Source organism: Chaetodon trifascialis, chromosome 19 (assembly GCF_039877785.1).
Source record: "Chaetodon trifascialis isolate fChaTrf1 chromosome 19, fChaTrf1.hap1, whole genome shotgun sequence".
In the NCBI taxonomy this organism is placed as follows: domain Eukaryota; kingdom Metazoa; phylum Chordata; class Actinopteri; order Chaetodontiformes; family Chaetodontidae; genus Chaetodon; species Chaetodon trifascialis.
Genome location: NC_092074.1, coordinates 18,533,589 through 18,556,572, shown reverse-complemented (window position 1 = coordinate 18,556,572; position 22,984 = coordinate 18,533,589). Strand labels below are relative to the sequence as shown.

General features: G+C 41.4%; 1 protein-coding gene across 1 annotated transcript in view; it reads right to left on the bottom strand.

Moving 5' to 3' along the window:
- The window catches only part of lama2 (laminin, alpha 2), a 174,613-nt gene that overhangs the window by 128,261 nt on the left and 23,368 nt on the right, over window positions 1-22,984 (bottom strand). Inside the window, exons 2-3 of the mRNA XM_070988059.1 lie at window positions 12,066-12,236; window positions 9,942-10,054 (exon numbers count right to left, since the gene is read on the bottom strand). Coding sequence (XP_070844160.1) covers window positions 9,942-10,054; window positions 12,066-12,236 — 284 coding nt within the window. The remainder of the gene's footprint in view (window positions 1-9,941; window positions 10,055-12,065; window positions 12,237-22,984) is intronic.

Genomic DNA, 22,984 nt, shown 5'->3' with positions numbered 1-22,984 from the left:
TCTCTTTGTGTGTGTGTGTGTGTGTGTGTGTGTGTGTGTGTGTGTGTGTGTGTGTGTGTGTGTGCGTGCGCGCACATGTGTGTTGTGTATGTGTATGTGCATGTGTGTGTGTGTAAGAGAGCTCTCAGCGGTAGCTTGTAATATGGTGACAGCTTTGGGACAGCTAGGCAGCTCCAGCAGCTAAACATAGATGAACACAGCTAACTAATGCAGTGTGTATGTGAATGCATGTGTGCGTGTGTGTGTGTGTGTGTGTGTGTGTGTCTGTGTTCGTGTGTGTGTGGGGTTACAGTGTGTCACATTCTACGTTTTGATCAGATGTGGATCAGACGAGGGATTTTTTTCTGCCTCTAAAGCTCGACACAGCATCAACAAACAAACACACCAATAACTGTCCTCCAAGAAATCGCACAGCTGGTAAACAAGTGTTAATCTTCCATCCATGACATTTAACGTCTGCTCGGCGCTTCTGCGCTGAGGTCACATCACGAACACATCATATAATCAGCCCTCAGTATAAAATTTAATTGGCTCGGGTCTCTTTTCAATCAGATTTTTATTTATTTCTTAGTTTGTGCTGCAGCCTGGTTTGGCGATGCTGAGTTTAAACTATGAGCTCAGACTAGCAGGATGTCTGCAAGTTTCATCAGGTTACATTTGAGACCTTGTTAATCCAAGTTGAAAACAACAAACGACATGTGATCTCACTGGATGAAAAGGCACACCTTACTAAATAAGTGAATACAAAATTTGAGATGTCATAAGACATTTCAAGTCCAGTCTTGGTCATCTCCCCTCGAGGACATTTAAGTCCAGCTGAAATCAGGATCAAGCCTGAAGTGGGTGTGTCTGCATGTCTCACAGCTGAGGTGACAGGACTATGAGGACGCAATGTTAATAAACTTGTGATCATGACTTCAGCTTTTAAGGCAAAGACAGCTTTTTGCTGCAGAACGTGGATGTGTAGTCGAGCCATTGTGCTGGTCATTATCAGCCTACGACAGGACGGTGACATTACTATTTAATGCCAACAGAGTGTAAAATGGAGTGATCTGATTGGCTAAATGTAAAGACCTTTTGTCTCTGCATTAAAAAAAAACACAGCATGCCAAAGTGCCAGCTGGTTAATGCAACCAAGAGCCATCATAAAACCAAAACCAAATAATAATTTCTCTCTTTGGAGGACAATGGAGAGCACAAAGCTGATCTGCATGTTCCAATAAAGTTTAGCTGAACTTTAAAGTGGTGAAGCTAAACTCATTTATCCCCCGGATGACATGACGTACACTCTTATCTGCCCCGGTGTGTCTGCACTGATAAATAATTCTGTGATTCTAAAACAATCAACTGACTGAATCTGCTTATTTTCATACTGCACATTAGCAGACCTGCCAACCTCAGACCTGCCAGCCTGTACGCATTTTGCGTAGCAAGTACGCAATTTTACATGTAAATACGCTGGTACGACTCGCCCCTCTAAACTACGCAAAAAGCTGCGGACATGTGACTTCTGTGACAAACGTGCACGTGCGGTACTCATGTCTGACAACACAACAACAGTGTTATGCCTGAACGCTTTCATTTAACGATAGTTCATGAACTCGTTCATATTTTGGGCGAACGTGAACTGAACGTACTGGGCAGGGAGGAGGGGGGCGAGGATGTTACGCTATAGGTTCGGCAGACTCGTTTTTCGCCGCTTTTCTACAATGATTGGCTGAAACTGCTTCACCGCGCTGCTGCATCGTGTTGTCAGATATGAGTACAGCACGTGCACATTTGCCACAGAAGTCACATGTCCGCAGCTTTTTGCGTAGTTTAGAGGGGCGAGTCGTACCAGCATATTTAGATGTTAAATTGCGTACTTGCTACGCAAAATGCGTGCAGGTTGGCAGGTCTGCATTAGTTCAGATAGAAGCCCAGGAAGGCTTCATATTTTCTCCAAATATGACGAGCTTCTGTCTCTGCATCTCACAAGTGATTTTAACGCCCAAAACAATGCTAAATAATGTCCACGTCCACAGAGCTCTCAGTTTATTGCAGCAATCTCACACGTTTGACGGGAAATAGTCACGATATGCCAGGGAGCGGCTTTTGTCAGACATTTGAGCACCGCAGCCAAGTGAGCACTTAAAATGTTTATTTTAATGCTCAATCAGTCCATTAAAGCCCCGTGTCCAGTATGGTCGGGCTGCCTACAATTAAATGGACTGTGAAGAATCCATTTTGTCTCAGTGTGATTTGGACACGCAGTGACAGCGGTTTTACTGAACAGCTGGTGTTTACAGGCCATTCACATGGAAACGTGTTCAAATCTCTGGCCTGATAAACTGGCATCAAACTCCAATTCCAGTTAGGACTCCAGCTAATTATAGTGGGATTTGCACAGAATAGCACAAAAATCATAAACAAAGCGGAATAAGATCAGAACGACACACAGAGAATGCCAAGAAACATAACATAAAGCTGAAATATTATATGTTTGGGGATTCATTCAGATCGAAAACACACACAAACACACACGCGCACACACACAGGTGTCTTGCCGTCAGAGCAACAGACCTTGTATCCAGACTCGTTAAAATTTACTGTCGCTTCAAAAAAAAAAAAAAAAAAGTGCTCACATCTCACTGGACTAATAAAGCAGCTTTTGGCCCAGTTTGAAATAGTGTGAATCATCAGGCATCCTCCACTGCCAAACTTATTGCAGGCAAACAAGCAGAAGTTATTCACTGGCGCTGCAAAGTCATCTCATGGCAACATGGCTCTGCTTTTCCACCGAGCTGCCGCTAAAAACAATTTGGGGGAAGTGTTGAACGCTGCGGTATTTTGAGTGACAGCCTCCCGACAGCTCTGCAGAGCTCGATATTTAACAGGGAAAATAATATGAATTTTTTTTTTTTTTTTTTTTTTTAAAAAGCCAAATTATGATGTTTTCACATTAGCTTAAACAGTGGAGAGGCTGCAGTGGAGCTCAGTGTGCACAGACAACGGCCCCTGGATAAAACCAGAAACGCTCTGGTGTGTAACAGCCAACTGAAATCCATTCTTTTTAAGTCTGCCTCTTTCTGAACTGCCAAAAAACACGCTTGCACACACAAGTACAGCATATGAGTGCACAAACACGCCTGCTCGCACACTTGGTCGTAATTTGGCTTTAAGGTTTTTTTACTGGGCTTTAGTCTGCACAAAACACCAGATGCTGCAATCTCTCCCACATTCTTGCTTTGGCCCGAGCTACTGTCAAACGTAGACCAGCGAAGTTTCATTGGGTGCAGCAGATGTTTCATTTACCGGCTCTCTGTTATGAATTGAGATGTTTTTCTGGTGTTAAAAGCACTGACCACACATCATTCTTGCCCTCCTAATTATCATATAAAGTAAAAAGTTAAGAAAAGCAAGTTGTTGTTTGTTTGAGGTATGTTACAACAGGAAATTAGGAAATATTGTGTAGCTTTCATTCGAGCTTATACAGCATGTTATAAAGCTAAACTGTGGTAGGTAAAGCCTCACTCTCTTGAAGATTTAAGCTGCAATATTCAGAGATTTGTATATCTGAATAAATGTAAAGAAATACCAACATTGATCTGTGTCCGTGGTCTGTGTTCACATCTAACATCTGTGTGCTCGAAAATGGCTTTTTGACAAGGTTTGCACCATTTCAAGTGTGAAACACCAGCAGTGTTTTTTTCAATGAAGCCCTCTGATTGAGACAAAAAGTCTGAGAAGCACTAACTTATCTGCAAGCACGACAGCAGTGCTGATCAAAAATTCTGATTGTGGTGCATGCCTGGATCAAAACCAACGCGAGCAAGCACGTCCTTAAGTCTGCGAATCTGCAGTTATGTAGGATGGGATTTCCCTGAGCCGTTCGATTGGATCTGAAGCTGCGAGTCAAGATAAAGACAACAGCGGAATAACACAAGGATGTAAAAAGCCATATCCAACTTCACAGCGCTGAAGGCAGGAGAATTTCCCTATAGGAGCAATAAAGCACGGTCTCAAATCATGTAACAGAACTCAGCTGGCAAACAGGACATTTCCTTATTTTACGCCATCCGCCGTTTCTTGTGATATCTTTAACACTAATTGACCACTCAGAGCTGTGTATCTGTACAATGTATGAAGACCATTAAAAAAAAAGAACTCAAACTAAATGCATGTGCATCAACAAGTTCTGAACCCAAGGTAGTAATTTTGCATGTGACACGTACGCATTAACGCTCGTCTCTGTGTGTATTTTTGCATGTGTTGAGGTATTTAAGAGCTGCGTTTGACTGACAGATTCTTTCACGATCTCTGCTAGGTCCTCCCCCCACCCCCCCTCAGAGAGCAGAGCCAGTGTCTGATTTGACCACGTCGAACAAGCTGTCCATCAATCAAACTGGCTGCTGCGTTTCCATAATAACGGCAATTTCACTGAAACTGACAAAAGCTCACTGCGATGGCGAGTTTAAAACAGTCCTAATACGTTTACCAGCGATTTCTTGATCTATATGCAAACTAATGCCAGAGCCTACAGCAACACAGGGCTTCACACACTGGAGATGGATGGCGGGAAAACATTTAGTTTGATGTGGAAGGACTGTAATAACAGTAATAACAGAAAAATAAAAGTGTGATTAAAAAAAATAAAACAGTTTAGGCCTGTAAATTAAACCTTAAAAAAGACCAGAACCCAGGAACTGAGCTCCCATGGAGTCAGAAATGGTTCTTCAACAGGTCTCTGCAGAGGACTCTTATTTTGATTGTCAAGTCAGATGCATCTGCATGCAATATTACAATTCAAGAATTCATCTAAAAATGATGAAGAACATACACAGACATCAACTGTCTCTCTCTCTCTCTCTGTCACACACACACACACACACACACACACACACACACACACACACACACACACACACACACACACACGATAACACACATGGACCCAAAGCTCCCACTCTTTCTCATTATTTAGTCTTTCTATCCAGAGAGGCTCAACAATAACAAGAGAGGAAATGAGGGTGGTGATGTCACAGGCGATAACCACACACACATACACACACAAAGACACACACACAAAACCCACTGTCATTTTCTGAGTGAGATGACTGAGGTCGCGAGGGAAATTCAGCGCACTGGAGGGTAAATAGCTTTCCGTTGGACTGATGGAGACTCACACATACGTGCACACAAAACACCCACTGAGGAATGCGCACGTTCACGCACACACAGACGCACAGAGACATTAATGGCAGTGAGTATACAGAGCATACAGTGCCAGTCAGGCATGGAGTTGATGTACTGTTGCTTTGATCGGTGAAATTAAAATTGAAAGGTTGTTCACAGTCTTTTCTGATGAATTTGTCTCGTGTCTCGTGAAATATGTGTCGTTCTGCAGGCTGTGGAGACCTTACCCATACCTTACTTGTCATAACCACGATCTTTCCGTTATCTTAACCATGCTGTGGTGAATGTGCAGTTGGTATTGAACCAATTCCCAAATTTTGCAAAATTTGCTAAATATAGATGATCTTGATGGGTTTGTTCTACTGGTAGGTGACAAACACGGTGAGTCAAACCTGAAAACGGACACTAAAATTAAAATTGTGCAGATTTTAAACAGTGATTTCAGTAACGCTTCGATTAGCAATGAGAAGTAATTAGCAAGTGTTACAGTTAATAACATCCAGAAGGTGACAGTTTGGATTTAACTGGTGTGACTTTTGCTAATATTCTGCTGATAAAAACTATAATTATGTATGGTATGACACAATAAATGTATACTGACAGATGCTAAGTATAAGCTTGTACTTGTACTACTCAATGACCAACTCCACACTGAGCCGACCCACATCTGGACATGAGCAGTACACAAAAGACATGTTTTCCCATCCCTCACCCCCCGTCCGAATAGAAGACTTTTCTCCTTTTCAGAGAAATGAGATTTAGAGGCCCAGTGTTGACGGCAGCACACTGAAAAGTGCAAGCAGCACGCAGCTTGAAATTCACTTTGTCCTTCTGTTTGGTATTTTGGGGCAGGCTGGTCAGGTCTAACTCCTCGTACTGCCCGCGTGTCATGACCTCCTGTCCAACTTTTTCCTCCTTTTCCTGCAGTTTTTCCAGCGTTTTCATGTTTTATTCTTGGAATGCATTACAGTCATGATGAGACAGAGCAGAAGTGAGACTGAAAAAGCACTGAACTGTGACCATATAAACAACCTGACCAAACTTTTTATCCCATTATTTATTTCTACTGCCATTGTTCTAATCAGCTGCTACAAAAACATCCTGCCAAGCATCTCTGTTTGTTGAGCTGTGGTCTTCATGCGTCGCTGTGATTGGCACAGCTGTTTCAGACTGACGAGACCAGAGATGTGACTGGCTGAGAGGCTATTTATTAATCACCTCACTATCTCATCTGCAGTCCACCTCACTCTTTAAACAGAGCCCTGCATCATGTCTTAAATGGTAGACTGAGTGAATGACTGACTACAGTAAACTGATAATCCTGAAAATCATTTGTTTTTCATGGGGGAAACAGCAAATTTGGCAATGTACAATAAGAGAGGGGCATTTAGTCCAATGAAAAAACTGGCGATGATTACTTTGTCTTGAGATGGACAGCTTTTGCTCTGATATAAATGCTCATAATACAATGTCATGGACACATCAAACGCAGCCATTACATGAAGATGACTGTTAAAGCTGAGCCAGCCCAGTCGGTGGTCACTGAGAAGAACTACACTGCTATTAAAAAGCTTTTAACGAACCTGCTCATGACAAGTGGAGCAAGAAGAAGATTCTTTTTCTACGTTCACTCTGTTTATCCCTCATCCAGCTGTCAGCGATTATTCCATTCATTTTTATATGCGGCTCAACGTAAATTTGACTTTGAGTAAATGCAAGGATAGCTTTGGTGTCTGTGTGTGTGTGTGTGTGTGTGTGTGTGTGTGTGTGTGTCTGTGTGTGTGTGTGTGTGTGTGTGTGTGTGTGCAAGCCTGCTCTCCAAACTAATATTGAGGTCAGAAGTGAGTGATTGAGGAGGTGTGCATGTAGGCAGATGAATTCAGTGGCTGTACCACTCCAGCATCCAGCACAAGGTGCGAAATCGTGTGTGTGTGTTCGAGCCAGCGCGTGTTTGTGAGACCATTTAGGAGTGTATATATATTCTGCAGCCACACCACGGTGGTGGAGAGTGTGATTGATGGGCCTGAAGTCATTAACATTTCAAGATGGCTGCTGCTCCACTTCCTGTCCAGAGATGTAATTACATTGGACGCATGTGCCGGCAGGAAAATAATGAAATAAATAAAGCTCACCTCAGTTTCACCTCGCACTATTTTTCCCTTCTCTCTCTCCACCTCTAAGTTCAATTCAATTCCATTTGAATAATATGAGGCCGACCTGAAATGTTCCAATATTCACTTGTTACATTAGTGTGAATCAAATAAAAATCAAATCTTTCTTTTATTAGAATCATCTTAATTTCTGTTTTGTTTACTCCCACACGCTGAACTGGCCGCAGCAGAATCACTCTGTGACATCCGGCAACGGCCAATGAGCCGTCTTTGTGTGTTTAACTTATTGATGTAGTATAAACCGATGGCCATACAGGAGGAGGGGACGATCATAGCCTCAGATTTGTCTGATTCTGGCGGATTCTGTCCTTTTTATGGACTTTTATCAAGTCCGCAAAGTGATGAGTCACTTCAGATGTGCTTGCTGGTCTCACCACAATGTGGAGAGACAGTCAGTGAGAGCCAGTTGTGATGTTAAAACGGCAGCTTCAGGTTTTGGCTTTTAGCTTTTAGGTAACACAAAGTAATATGTTTATTTCTTGACAAAGAAAGCCAATAAAATGGTGTTACACAACAATAATGGACTGGTAAATGGACTGAATTCACATTCCAATTTTATCCAAAGTGCTTTACAATTTGCCTCTTATTCACTCAGTCACATCTTTGTTAGCCTTCTTTTCCTTTAATGAACTAAAATGTAATTCTCTTTTCGCTGTGGCTCTGTGTCCTGTTTACTTTCACTTTGGCATGGTCTTATGTTTTCATTTCTCGGTGTGTGTCTTCCATTCTCCTCGTCCCTGTTCCATCTTCATTTTTACCCCAGATCTCTTTTGTAACTCTATTTTTTGAACAATTTGAGGCATCTCTGCAGTGCAGAGACAGAAAAGATGGGGGAGTTACAAAGATCTTGTCCATCTCACAGCCCTCCGACAGCAAAGTACGAGCCTTGATTCACTGAGAGCACAGAGTTGACTAAACTGTCATAAAGTGAACACACATTCGGCTTCACCAATATTCATGTTTATGTCTAAGTAGCAGCTGCTAATTTGTGGACTTGGTTTCATTAATGCTTCATTCTTTGTTTTCATATCATGGCACTTCTGTAGAATATTGTTCTTTCGCTATTAATCTAAATTTAATCTGTTTTTAACCTTTAGAGCTATTTCTGATAGGCTTCTCCAAATGAACCTCCTAAAGTCTCTCCGCCTCATTAGTTTTAGTCTCCTGACATCTAAATAATTATAATCTGGCGGTGTAATCTGTTTAATCACACTTCTGAACGAAACTAGATGTCCTAAATCATCCCATGCCAGTGCACAGCCCCTCAATCATCGAGACTCCTGCCAAGCTTTCCAAATCAAAAATGGAAACCCAATTATTTAAAGAGTGACACACATGCTTATGAAATGATTGATAGCAAAGCCGGTTCAACTCGTTCCAGCACTGCTGAGATAATAGTATCTTAATTCCTTGGATGACAAAACAAAGACGCGGCTTTTAAAGGGCTGTGCGCTGCACATTTAAATGACTAATTGCTCTAATTGCATATACAACGAAACCTGACAACATGTTGCCTGGTGTGTTCATGATCTTTGTAAAGGAGAGGAGGAAGACGAAGGTCGAGCATCAGCAGCATGTACAGACAGAACATTTTCACATCTTACTAGGGGTTAGATTTTAGGGAATTAAAGATTCAAGTCAAACAGAGTTGGTGATGGTTGAAACAGTGGCAAGACAAACCAGGATGGCTTGTCTGAGTTTGATTTGGTTTCTGTCCAGATTGAAGAAAGTGTGTCTAACGGGTGCATTAGGTAAGAATGATGGTAAGAATGTTTCCTTTCATGACATTTCATGATGAGGTTTATTTTGTTTATTAATTAGATTAAGGAGAGCTAAGAGAGCTTGTGAAACAGAGCAAACTCGCTGTACAGATACATCTTCCAGCTGAAGCTCCAGGGGGCTATACTATCAGACAATCACCTCTTGAGGTACATTAAGGGATAGGGCAGGCTGGGGCTAGCCAGTTAGCATGCTAACTACAGTATCTCTACAACATAAAGATACAGACGTCTTTGAGCTCAGCGTCAGAACTGTTATTTTGTCACATTCTGTTTAATTTTAGTTAATTATGGACTGTTTTAAACTAAAATTCTTACCTATTGCACCTTTAAGAATAAAGAAAAAAGTAGAAATCTTCACATCCAAAAGCCATTTCATTATATTATTTCTATATTATTACATAGTTTTATTTTCCTAATGGTGCTTTGGCAGCTGTTGTTTAATGCACAGACCAAAACTGCACAACAAATCTAAGTTATTCATGTTTTCAATTCTGATAAATGAACCTTGTTTGTCGTCTGCCTCTTTGCACAGAATGGAGGCCGTGGCCGGGTTTGATTCATGCCGGTCACAGTGGATTCCAATTATGACAAGTCGCCATTAAAATCCTTTGCGACCATCATAAATCCTAGCCGACCATGGCTATCGCTCTCTGTGAAGAAGGACTCATACATACAGCCACCTTTTAGTGCTACAGGGAGCGAGTGTTTGAAACTCAGAAGACCAATTCTGAGCAATTCATCCTCACAAGTTTTGTATCTCAAGTGTGTGTATGTGTGTGCGTGTGTGTGTGTGTGTGTGTGTGTGTGTGTGTACCTGTTTCAAGTCCAGTGTGAGAGTCACATAGTGGTACTCCATTCCATTCTTGATAGAGGGACTTTGCCACCACCGGTTGGTCCCATCTATGGCATATTCAATGGGATGATGTTCTGCATGCGCGCACACACAGACACACAGACACACAGACACACACACACACACACACACACACACACACACACACACACACACACACACACACACACAAACACACACACGGAGAGAGGAAAAGTTACTCTATTCAAATTTTAAACATGTAAAATTCATTTTGGTCTTGGGTCCAGTGTTGTTCTAAGGGGAAAATGTTCTTCACCACTCTTTCTCTACAATTCGGGCATTTCAACCATTCAAGGCCAGATATCAAAAGCACATTTTCCTTGTGAAAGAAAGAATAATAGATTTCCTTTCCATTTCAGATGATTTTATTTCACTTCTGAATCAAAAACACGTTATCCTATTTGCAGAATCTACTTTTGGCTGCAGTTACGAGTGCAAACACAGTAGCTTTAATGGAGCAGGCAGATAAAACACATTATTAGTTTATTATATGTCAAAGGTCACTGTGCAGAACTTTCAAGGGTGTGTGGGCTGTTTGGGTGTCTGCATGTATGCAAGAGAGTATTTTTATTTTTAGATGTGATGTTTCAGGTTGATTTGCAGCTGTCAGTCACCAGACTACTTATGTGTGACATTTCTGTTAAAAACCACGGCATCCATCACCAGCCGAATAGAGGGACCTATATATCCTTTGGTAATTTCTCTCCTCTCTCTTTGAGTCTTATCTCCTTCTCAGGCAGAAGAGACAGAAAACAGATTTCTTGCATTGGAAGTGAATAAAGGACAACCAAATTACTGAACTCCTGTGAAAAATTTGGTATTCATTCAGTCAGCCAGAAATCAGTCAATTAATCAGTTAACCAGAAAATTGGAAGGGAATAGTTTTGGGAAATACTCTTCGATGTTCCACTCAAATATGAAGCTGGACGCAGAAATCTGTTAGCTTAGCATGAAGGCTGCAAACAGCGAGTCTGGCTCTGTTCAAAGGTACCAAAATCTGCCAACTAGCACCTCTGAAGCTCAGCAATTAGCACATTTAACACTGTTTAATTCACACAAAAATGAATAATGACAAGCAGCGGTTTTACGTGGGGGGTGATGTGCAGGGCTACTTCCTGGTCTGGTTGCATGGCAGCGTCATGATAACAACACAACTCCCCAAAGACATCGTGCTGGCTAGGAAATCGTCCACATAACCCGCCATAAAACCAAAACTTGTCATTTTTACACTTTGTTTTTGAATGGGTTTAACAAACGAGACACAACCTGCTGTTTACTGAGCTTTGGAGAGCTAGGCTGGTTTCCCTTGTACACAGCTTTTATGCTCAGCTATGCTAACCGTCTCCTGCATCCAGCTTCCTGTTGGACAGATATGGCTGTGGTGTCCATCATCACATCTAATAGTAAAAAGGCAAATGAGCATATTCCTGAAATGTGGAACTATTCCTTTAACAGCAAGCAAGTCAGTCTGATGACTCAAATTAATCTCAGATTTTAGAAGTGTTTAAAGTAACCGTTACAGTCTTAGATCATCTTTCTTGCTTCAAGCTTTCCCCATCTCTCCTATCTCTTCCCCTTTCTGCAGCAGAGTATTTAACCCTTCTTCTCTCATCATGGCTGACTAACTTCCTGTCTGGGAGGATAACTAAGCCAGCAGCAGCTAAGCAGACTCACTAGCTGACTGACTGGCTGGCTGATGACTACCCGAGCGGTTAGTTGGCCTCCTAATCACTGATTACTAGTTCAATAACAGTCTGCTTCACCAACAACCTGATCGGTCGGTTGTATGATTGGCTGAGCGGTTAAATGCAACACTGATTGACTAAATAACTGACTGTCTAGTTGGCAGTTTGAATTATGATCGCAGGCTAATTTTGCATTGTCATCTTGTCATGTTGCAATTGATTCCTCAGTTCATTCAGTAATTATCACTTCAGACAAAATGATTGGTTAACATCTGGCCTATCAGGGTCTAATTAACTAATCTAGCATGATTAATTATTGTAATCACCATGCCTATAAGTCTTGTGCGTGTGTGTGTGTGAGAGAGAGAATCTGTCTTACCAAATGGTTTTGGGCTCCTTTGGTTGCAGATGCGACACTGAGGGTTTCTAACAGGCTGGCCTGGTACATGTTCCACCAGCTTACAGAACATCTCTGGACCCGATGCACCACAGGTAGCATTAGCTGTTATATCTGCCATGGACGCCAGGTTCAACACAGCCGGGAACAGTCCTGGAAAGAAAACACACAGGCAATTCCATAAAGACCCTGAAACATGTATTAGTACTGATACATGTAAACAGACTGTAGATGCAGTAGTTCTCCTCTTTCTGGAGTGTTTGAAGATCTGATACTTTGGGAAATATTTATATTTGACAAACAGATAAAGTTGACATCTTCTCATTTAGCTGCAAATTTGAAAGCAAGATATTACCAAAAATGTCAGACAACTCCTTTAAATCCAATGAAAACCTGAAAGACTCACGTAAAAAGGTGACATATGAACACACACAGAAAGTTTAGCGTTCACCAACCGCACATACCGTGCAGTCAGACCATCGCTAATCACAGGTTCAAGTCCATTCAGAGCTGTTCTAATGAGGTCAGGCAGGCTTTCTTCTTCAAAGCAAAGACGTGTTAAAGTGCCAAAATGCAGCACAGTAGGGGTTATTAGGAACATCCAGCACATCCTGCTTTGCATACAGGTTTCATATTTCAAATCATTAAAAAAAACAGTTTTCTCTGTGTAGTCTGGTTCAGAATGAGCCAGCTAACGTTTGCATGTCTGTTGTACTGCGGTTATGAGTAATTAGAACGGAACATGAGGGGGAGGGTAGTTTTTTATACCGTCCAAGTTAGTTAATCTGGGTGTATTTTAGGTACAGTCTAATGCAGTTAACATCATTTACCCCCCACAGATAGCAGGAGCCATACTCACTTTATCTTTGGATAAAAGAAGCACACAGAGAGCGTTTTTTTGGCCAGGTTTCAGCTTGCAGAATTTGGGCAGTGTATTCCTACTATATCAGGAGTATTAATTTGCATTATGTTGCTCAAGCATTTATTTTTTTTTTTCTCTTTTCCTGTACATGGATATTTTTCATTGCTAGAACCAAAACTAAACTTGGAGATGACATATATTATGGAAAACACTGAATAGTACAGATTTTTTTTTTTTCCAGGATATTGTTGGAAGCCATTAATAAATGTATACTATGCAAACACTGCTTTGTTTTCCTCTCTTGTGCCCTTATGGGCGGCCATGGTATGAAACAAAAAAATCTCCCAGAATGCATTGAAGTAGAGCTTCATATCATATTCCCAAATTCCATAAGAAAAATAGCCATATAGTAAACTCCTGGAGCCATATGACTACAGCTGAGGGGAGTGTGCTACAGCCCTGAGGGGTTCACTGAGGTACTATAAGCAGGGTGGAACTCCCACCATCCATGGAAAACATTCTGCTGGTGGGCCACAATGGCTGTACTTGCTATTAGGGCTGCAACTAATGATAACTTTCATTATTTGCCACTTGGTTTCCAAACTGATTCATCATTTGCATTACAAAACATCAGAAAATAGGGAAAAGGGCCCATCACAGTTTCCCAAAGTTGATATTCAAGTAGCGTGTTGTGTCCAAATTACAGTCCAACACTTGAAGATATTCAGTTCACTGTCACAGAAGACAAGCAAATATTTGTATTTGAGAAACTGAACCAGTGAACTTTTGGCAGTTATGCTCAAAAAATGACTTCATCGATTCAATGAATTATGAAAATAGCTTTCTGGAGACCAGTCGATCAATCAGCTGATCATTTCAGCTCTACCTGCTATAGACTAGTATGATAAATGTATCACAGTGGAAAGCACCTGCGCAGTATGTGCACATGCTAACGTATGCCAGCTAGCCATACAGCTGGTGTTATCCAAAGAGGAAATATATGTCACTTCAGGAGCCAGAGAGCACTAAACAAACCACACACGTGCACCATGAGACTGGGTTTTTTCCCAGCTTCCAGGCGGGACTCCTCTCTGTTGTTCCCATAGTAAATGCACATTAGTCTCAGAGTCAATGGCAAGCTTGTTGGACTTAAAGTACTGGAATGTTCAACATACTGCTCACATGGTTCACATTTCCTGTCTGGCAAACACATGCACGTACCGTGTTGCGTCACACATCCCAGTCCTGGTTTAAGGTCACCAGCTTTTATAGCTAAAGAACATGTGCAAAGAAACACAACAGAGGCAAATGGATGTATAATAACTGTACACAAAGGAGACGAGACAGGAAGGAAAGATCAGATAGAAGGAGAGATGTACCGAGGGGAAGCACTTGTGAGAGTGTAGACGGTGTGTGTGTTTATGTGTGTGTGCGTGGGTGTGTGTCCAGATGAGTCCAGCTGTTTGGCCAGGTGTCAACACTGATGAACTGTGAAGAACATCTGAGACACCCAGAGTCTCTCTCGCACATGTGTACACATTCTCACACAGCTCGTCACAACATATCATATACACACTCAGTCTAATATGCTTCCAAATGTCTCAGTACTGATATCTGAGGAAATGCACCACTGACGGAGCCCAGATCTCCATAACAGTGTTTGCACGAAGGGAAAGCTCTCACTGGGTTATGACAAAAATGCGTAGCAGCTACACTTCTCTAATTGTGCCCATTACTAATTCATTATAGAGCAGATTTACACTTAAGACTGCATTAATAAATACTTTTCATAGTAACACTGACTCATATCATTTCAGGGTCACCCGCAGTGCAGCAGCCAGTGAGAATTAACAAACACTTCTGCAGCCCTGTATAGCATTTTGCCTTCTTTGGGAGATTATTTGTTATTGAGGTGCATGTGCTTACTTCAAAGGCACTGTAGTTAACCAAAAAAGCAACAGTTAACCACTAAACTACGCATCTACAATGATATGGAGGCAAGAATCACAGGTGGCTGGTGAAGAAAATCAAGCATCTGATGAAATAAAGGTCACACTTTCGTCATTCCGGTGTTGAAAACAGTGGGAAGTTAGTTATTGTCGTCTGGCCTGCTGATTTGGTTCGCTCACCAACAGCTGGAGCAGCACAAGTGGCAGTGACACACAGTTCATGGGAGTAATTAAGGTACTTTACAACCTTCAGCACCTGATTGCCAGAATACAAAAATCACACTCCTTCTCTGAGTTGTAACTCAGTCAAATTTGGACATACAGACATGACACTTTTTTGTTAGATTCAGAGTGACTGATACTTTCCAAGGTTATCAGTATCTCCTCATAAGTGAAAAACTTGCCTGAAAACTATCACGTTTTTAAGTTTCCTTCAGTATCAAAGTGACCCAGTGATACTTGTCTGCACATCTGTGTGCACACAGTAAATCAGGAGTGCTAAAAGCTAATCCAGCATACTTTTAATGGTGGCAATTGAAGGCGATTGTGGCAATAAAAGCTCCAGTTGTTTACAGGGAGGAGGACAAGTTAGCTGGAGAAGCTGACACCATATTCAGGCTGTGCTTCTGTGTGTTTGTGTTGGAGTCACACATTAAGTGGGTTAGATATCAGTCGACCGCAGTGAGCAGGGCAGCTGACCTCAGACCTGACAATATACATAACACACACGTCAAATTAAGATATCACACAGAGTTTTCTGTTAATGTGTTGCCATTTAATATCACTTCCCATGTTACCCAACAGACAGTATAGACAAGACTATAGTCACACCTCCACCACAAAAATCAAGAGATAATTTTCAGCTCTATCTTAAAAAGAAGTAGTCTCAGTAAAAGTACTCCCTGGCCCTCAGCTTGAACATTGTAATGCTAATAACACTGTTTTTATTCAAGCTGTATCAATCGTCTTTCAGTTCCATCTTTTCATTGTAGCAGTTTTTGCCACAAGATTTCAAGTCTGATATTTGGTCCCCATCTCAAAGACTCCAGTCATTGGAGAGCAGGTTGAACTCTTTTCACTGCGCTCTTTTGCTCATTTTATTCCCAATTTGAACAGTGACAGCAGGCAAAAGATAAAGCTTTAAAAGAAAGCAACAGCCTGCAGCACCCATACTGGATCTATTCCCTCATGCACCTTTTACAAAAGCAAACAAAGTGTGCAACATCTTGTTGACATGTTGCCACCACAGGAAATCCTGTAGCCAGACTTCAGCAGAAAAAGGATCTTAGTTAAGGCCTTAATACAAGATCAAAACAGTTGCTTTGATGAGCATATTTTTCATGGTGCTTCTCCACACTGTTTCTAACTACTGCCTCCTGCTTCTGCCAGAAAACCAAGCCAACATCCTGCTTATTCCTGGGTTTTGATCCACAACCTGGAAGAGTCTGCAACCAGACACAAATGTGTGTGGGAAAGTGTGCAATCTCTAATAGTGTCATTTTACCTTGATTTGGGACGGCTAATACCTTAAGCCTCATATCAGCTCGGCATGTCTGATTCGCAGAATCACAAGGGATTCAAAAGGGAACTTCATTTGTTCCGAGTGTAACCATACGTTTTGGTTTGCGCCAGCTCCATCTCTTTCAATCTCGCTGGGAATTTTGAGCGCAGCCTTAAAATCTCACGTAACACTTTTCCTATTCCTTTACAACTTTACACACATCTCATTTCCTTTTCCTGAGACATGCATTGAATTCTATTGATCCCTGAAGGAGCAGCTGATTGCATCACTTCATATTGTACTTCTGAATTCTGTCTGTCTTCCAAAGACATTCCAGGTTGCTCAATTCATTTGGAGCCTAATCAGACTATACTGTCATTTCATCTCATTACTGAGTCTGACATTATGTTTCATTCTCAACCATTACATGGACTGCCATTAAATTTGCAGAGACATTCATGGTGCCAAGAGGATGGAGTTTGCGGACTTTGGAAATCCCCGGACTCTTTGATTAAAAAGCCTCACCAATGGATGGATGAATCTCCATAAAACTGAGTACAGACATTCATGTCTCTGGATTAATTCTAATAACTTTTCAAGCAGCATCACAATCAGGTCAAAATTGTAATTTGTCCAGTACTTTGGTTTATGACCAAATACTTGAAAAACTATGACATCCATCAGCACCAGCTGTACTTTGTGTTTAGTGCTAATTAGCATGCCAACATGCTAAACTTCGATGGCAAACATAATAAACATTATACCTGCTATACTTCAGCATGTTAGCATTATCATTGTGACTATGCAGACATTAGAATTAGCTCAAAGACTGCCCAGTCTTATAGACTCGTAGGTAGTGCAAGCATATCTGTCCCAATGACATAATTTTCTGTCAATATAGAAGCTGCTCATCAGTTCCCAGAACAGTTAACTTAATATTTGTCATGTCATTGTTATTTCTGCAGGTTGACTTCCAACAACCTGAATAGCTTCATCAATCGCATCCACACGCCATTATTGTGGCCACTCACATGAAGATGACATTCTTAAAACTCCCAACAAATCCCTGATTGGTTCAGTTGTTTCCTCCAGCCTGAAGAAACAGCCATCAGTGAGCACAAGACAAGAGTTGTTGCTGAAGAAGCTGGCGATGTGGGCAGCAATTATCTGAAAACAGGCTGCTCAACAGACGTCACCCAGCTAAAATTAGGTGGGACTAAGCGTTTCACCCAGACTCAGCTGGCCGTCATAGCAACTTCTTCACATCTGAATTTTTCTCGGGAGAATCCGATCGAGTGTGCGACTCTGACTTTGGCTCCAGATAACACTTTTTCTCTCGTGCCTTTCATGCTGGACAATGAGGTGAGATAAGAGAGAAACGGAGAGTTCTGGCTAAAGACAGGGTTCAGATTTCAGATTCACTGAATGACAAGGACACAATGACTGTCTGCCTACGGCTGCCACACACATACACACACGCACAAACACACACACACACACACACACACACACACACACACACACACACACACACACACACACACACACACACACACACACACACACACACACACACACACAAGCACCTACTCAGGTTCATCACCTTCCATTCTTTTCTCTCTGCTCTGATAACCATGCTAACCTGTCTGTCTGTCTGTGTGTCTGTCTGTCTGTCTGTTGGCCTCTCTATCCCCCGTCTACGCTCTGTTAACCAAACGTCTCAGAGGATTTTCTGCCATACAGGCTCTAAATTATAATACTGTCAAAATGTATAAGTACACCCAATGACAGCTGGGCAATGTCACTGCCAGAGGAGTTGTTTCAACAGCCCAACACTGATATGTAGGCAACATCCCTGGGAAAGATGGGCAGTTTATTTACAGAATATAACACTAATATGTCACTGGAATTGTTTTGTTTGTTTGTTTGTTGTTTTTTTACATGGCAAACTTGACGCATCATGTGTTTTCTTAGTATTGTAGTAGTAAGGCTTGATGTAGCTGAGTGGAATGAACAGCAGCTGCATTTACATGCTGGCTCCTATTTAATTACTATTCATTTTCTTTCTAAAAATGTTCAGGTTTGCAAATATCTTCAGAAAATAGTCACACCCAAAACTGTCAGATTGCCTTGAAATTACATAATTAAAACACATTAAGCATCAACCAAACCTAGGTTGAAGGTTCGACCTTGACCTTGTCACAAGGATCAGTGACTTGGTTGTTCTTTCTGGAGCTTCCTGTTACATTTTGTGGCCTTCATCAGCACCTGTACTCAGCTCTGCTGTCACCTGTTATTATATGACTGTAAACACATACACATCTGCTCAACCAAGACAGTGAACCTATGAATCTCTCCCGTCTCTTTGTGTCTTCATGTGACCATGAAACACAAATTTTCAACATCAAATCCGTCAGCTCGAGTGTCTTAAGAACAATGTTGAGCAGTCGAGGGGAGAAATGCAACATTAAACAATGCGCAATATGCCTGAGCTGTGGTTACATACATGTAGTGTTTACAAAAGTGACAACATTGAAGCATGCTACTCATCACCGTGGTAAGAACAATAAGATATGGATATGGATATTAAATCTTCATTTAAGGAGAGAATGTCCGCATATGAGCGGATTTCCACAAGATTCGAGATGACAGCAAATTCTTTTTATCGTATGAAGGCTTCTTATTACATTATGAATAAAACTTTATTTGCTTTCTCTGTCATGGTAGACGATGACTCTGCACTGCTTGCCCTGCTCTGTGTGTGCTTGTGTGTGTGTTTGTGTGTGTGTGTGTGTGTGTGTGTGTGTGTGTGTGTGTGTGTGTGTGTGTGTGTGTGTGTGTGTGTGTGTGTGTGATGGATGTGTTATTGTTGAGTTTTGAGGCTAGATGTATGCTTGATGGAATAAGAAGAAGGTTGAAAAAGACAGGATCATCTCTCTCTGTATCGCTCTCTCCGTGCATCTCTCTATCTCCCCCTCCGTCCTGAGTGGTTGGGGGGTGAGAGAGAAAGAGACAGAGATAGAGAAAGAGATGGATGGAGAAAAAGATGGAAAGATTGATGGAGATGGATGGAGGGATTCCCAGAGAAAGATAGAGTGTTGTTTAAAAGGGTCAGGGCCAGGGGAGGAATGAGGGATGAGACTGCGATAATCCTGTATACTCTCTCTCACATGCACAAACACACACACAGCCTTTACATACAGAAGAGTGTGTGTGTGTATTTGTGCATAAAAACACAGATGCAAAACAGTGAGACACACACATGCAGAAATACGCATCCACATATATGTTTCAGACAATCTACTACACAGACAGCAATGAACAAGTACAATAAGCACACACACACCTCACACTCAAATGAATTTCCAGACTAATACACCACTTTTGATAGAACCGGATTTACACCAACAAACAATATAAACACTAATCAGTCCTGGGCTCATCCTCAGCTTTGTGAGGGTCTCTCCAAGAAAACTAATCTGCTTTGTTAGCTCAGATGTGCTCTAAACACCTGAAATGTGATTTCTCTTCTACCTCCAAGTTTCACAAACAAAGCAATCCAGGAAATGAGATTTTAACAGTTTAACAAGGGTAGAAGAATTTGACGCATGTCCCGAGCAGTGAATGACATACTCAAAATGCCTTCGTACAGGTGAAACCAACAGTGGGTGTGTCTGCTCCCACACTCGGCAGATCATGACTTAATGAGGTTGTTATCTGCGGATATCAACCTTCAAATGACAATGAAAGACGCAGACTTGTTTTCTTGATAATCATGTCCGTCTGTGTCTGAGCATGACCACAGTAAAATATCATCAATTATCCAACTTAGTTCTCCTTCTCCTTCTTTGGTGTCCACTTTGGCTACATTATATCAAGCGCACTCGTCTTATTTCTCATCAAAGCAACAGTAAAAGAATATGAGTCACACACACACACAAACACAGAAATAATAATAGAAATGGTTGGTACAATAATATAAGCAAGAGAAATTGACCCACCATCGCCAAACATAGATATGGAGGCTGATTGTGGGTGCAATCTTATTTATCTCCCAATTTTGTTTTTATCCTGGAGTCTTGCGATCTGAACATAATTATCTTATTATCTTAACATATCAAACTTTTTTTGCAACAATTAGATAAAGAAAAAACAGTTTTCTCAAGACCAATTTAGCATCTGATGGTGGCCGCGATGGTAGCCTGAGTCATAACTCATCAACCACAAAACAGGACAGAAATAACGAGACAATTATCTGAAAATACCGAGATAACAGAGCGCTTAAAAACAGCAAGGCACTCTCTGGATAAAGAGCTTGATCATTAAGGATGACATCACCAAAAGAGTTCAAGACCTGAGTGAAATTAACCAAGGTATTAAATCATGCTCTCAAGAAAACAGTGTGTTTTCATTGCTTGGTAGGGACGATCAAGTTTAAGGGGTTTAATTTAACAATTTAAGTAAACTGTAAGACTTTAGAATAACTGGATTAAGACATTTTGAACACTCACAGCTGCTCTCAGCACCCAGGACAAACACATAATCCTGCATATGAATGCAGAATATGTAGGCAAAGGGCAAGATTTTGGTATCTGGTTGCCATCTGTAGGCCATTTGTAGTCAGAGGGGTACTGACCAATCACATTTGAGCATGCTGTGGTTGCATGCACGAAAACAGTCCATGAGGAAAAGAGGCCAAAATGCAACCTCGGAATTGGCTATCCTCTGATGACAATTTAGCTTTTTATTAGCTTTTTATTTGCATTCGTATGCAGACACCTGTTTATGGAGATGAATCATCTCTCAACTCTGTTGTTGTTAACTGGACTGTGAACGATGGCCGAGTCTTGGCCTAGATATCCTTTATCTGGATAACCACTGGTTCCACAGGAAGGCCAGAACCATTGGCCCAGAGGTTAAATCGTTGTCAGATGATAGTAAGCTGGTTCTGAGATTGATTATTGCATTGAAAATACATATACATTATATTTGGATCTATATAGGCATGTCATCTGGAGCATTATGTGTCAGCTCTTTTGTCTGAATGATTTATACAAAGCATCACCTGACATCAGTCCTTACATTCGCACAATTTGAACTTAATCAGTTAATAAAGAGAAAGCCTAATTCCTCACCTAAAGATAGACACTCTTGAATAACTCCTGAAGTGTCACGACAAAACTTTTCCACTGATTGAAGTTTAAATTAGAATCATTTCTTGAACTGAATAGAGTGAAAGGGAAATAAAGCCAGGCACCGTCTTTCTAAAGATCACGAATGCAAGGTTTAAATATAGCATGTGATCAGCCTTCGTCTTCATCAAATCACACGCGCGGTGTGACGCGCACGCACCTCGCTGTCGACCTGTCCTGGCTGCTGCTCGTCATAACATTTATTGATGGCTTAAGTTCAGCAAAGCTCACATCTAACAATAAGGTTTAATATTAGTACATGTACGCACACGCACACACACAAGCGGCTTGGCTGTCAGTGCTCCCTGGTTGCTGCGTGTTGTTTCTATGGTAACATAGTTTGTTCTGACATGTTGGATAAATGAATGACTTTTCTAATAGATGGTAAATTACATGTGCTGATCATGGACGGCTCTTTTGTTCGGTCTCTGTACCCATACAAACCTCCACATTCAAACATTTTGTCATCACATCATCTGTGCTACACGCTTAGTTTGCAACTGGTGCTGAAATCCTTGGGGTCTTTTGTTTGTTTGATTTTTCTTTCTTTTTTTTTTTAAATATTCATTCATAAAGGACAGTTGAACTCTGGCAGTGTGTGGTTTATTGCTTTATCTTAGACTAAAAGTTTAAAGGTGCACTTTTAATCACTAAAACTGACTCTAAATTAAGCAAAAACAAGTTGCTGAAATGCCAGAAATGATTTGTACACCATAAATCACCAAGGCTGTGCTTAAAAACAGAGGTGCTTAGCTAAATGCTAACATCAGAATGTTATCATGCTCACACAGAAATATCAGCCTCAAATGTCATGGTGAGAAAATGATATGGACGGACTGAATCTGGGGACTCGACGTCTCTATGTTTACAGCTTCAGCAATGATGAGTGCTCTATGATTCTTGCATTTTGGGAAGGCAGTATAGAAAAGACTATTTATGTGTCGCTGTCATTGTCTCCTGAAGCATCACACTGAATTTCAAGCTTATTTCATGAAATGTACATTAATCTATACGTTTGTTTCCCTGTCAGTATCTCTGGTTTTACATCTGTTGGCCGCCTGTCTGTCCGCCTCGTGGGGTTCAGGGAGAGCTGTAATGAAAACTAAGTCAACATCCTGCTCTCACAAGGACTTCCTGCCCCAGGAGTGAGTGAGTGAGTGAGTGAGTGTGTGTGTGTGTGTGTGTGGCTGTGTCTGTGTCTGTGTGTGTGTGCGTTCCCATCAGCAATGAAGCTCCAAAGGAAAATGCAAGCACACGGTCAGTCACCCTGCCTTGGAAGACGGCAATGAATGACTTATTATACAAAGAAAATAAAGGCAGAAAGGGCTCATGAAAGAGACAGAGCGGGAATGTGGGCTGATCGGAAGGGTCAGGGCAACGGCCCATCTCACTTCCCT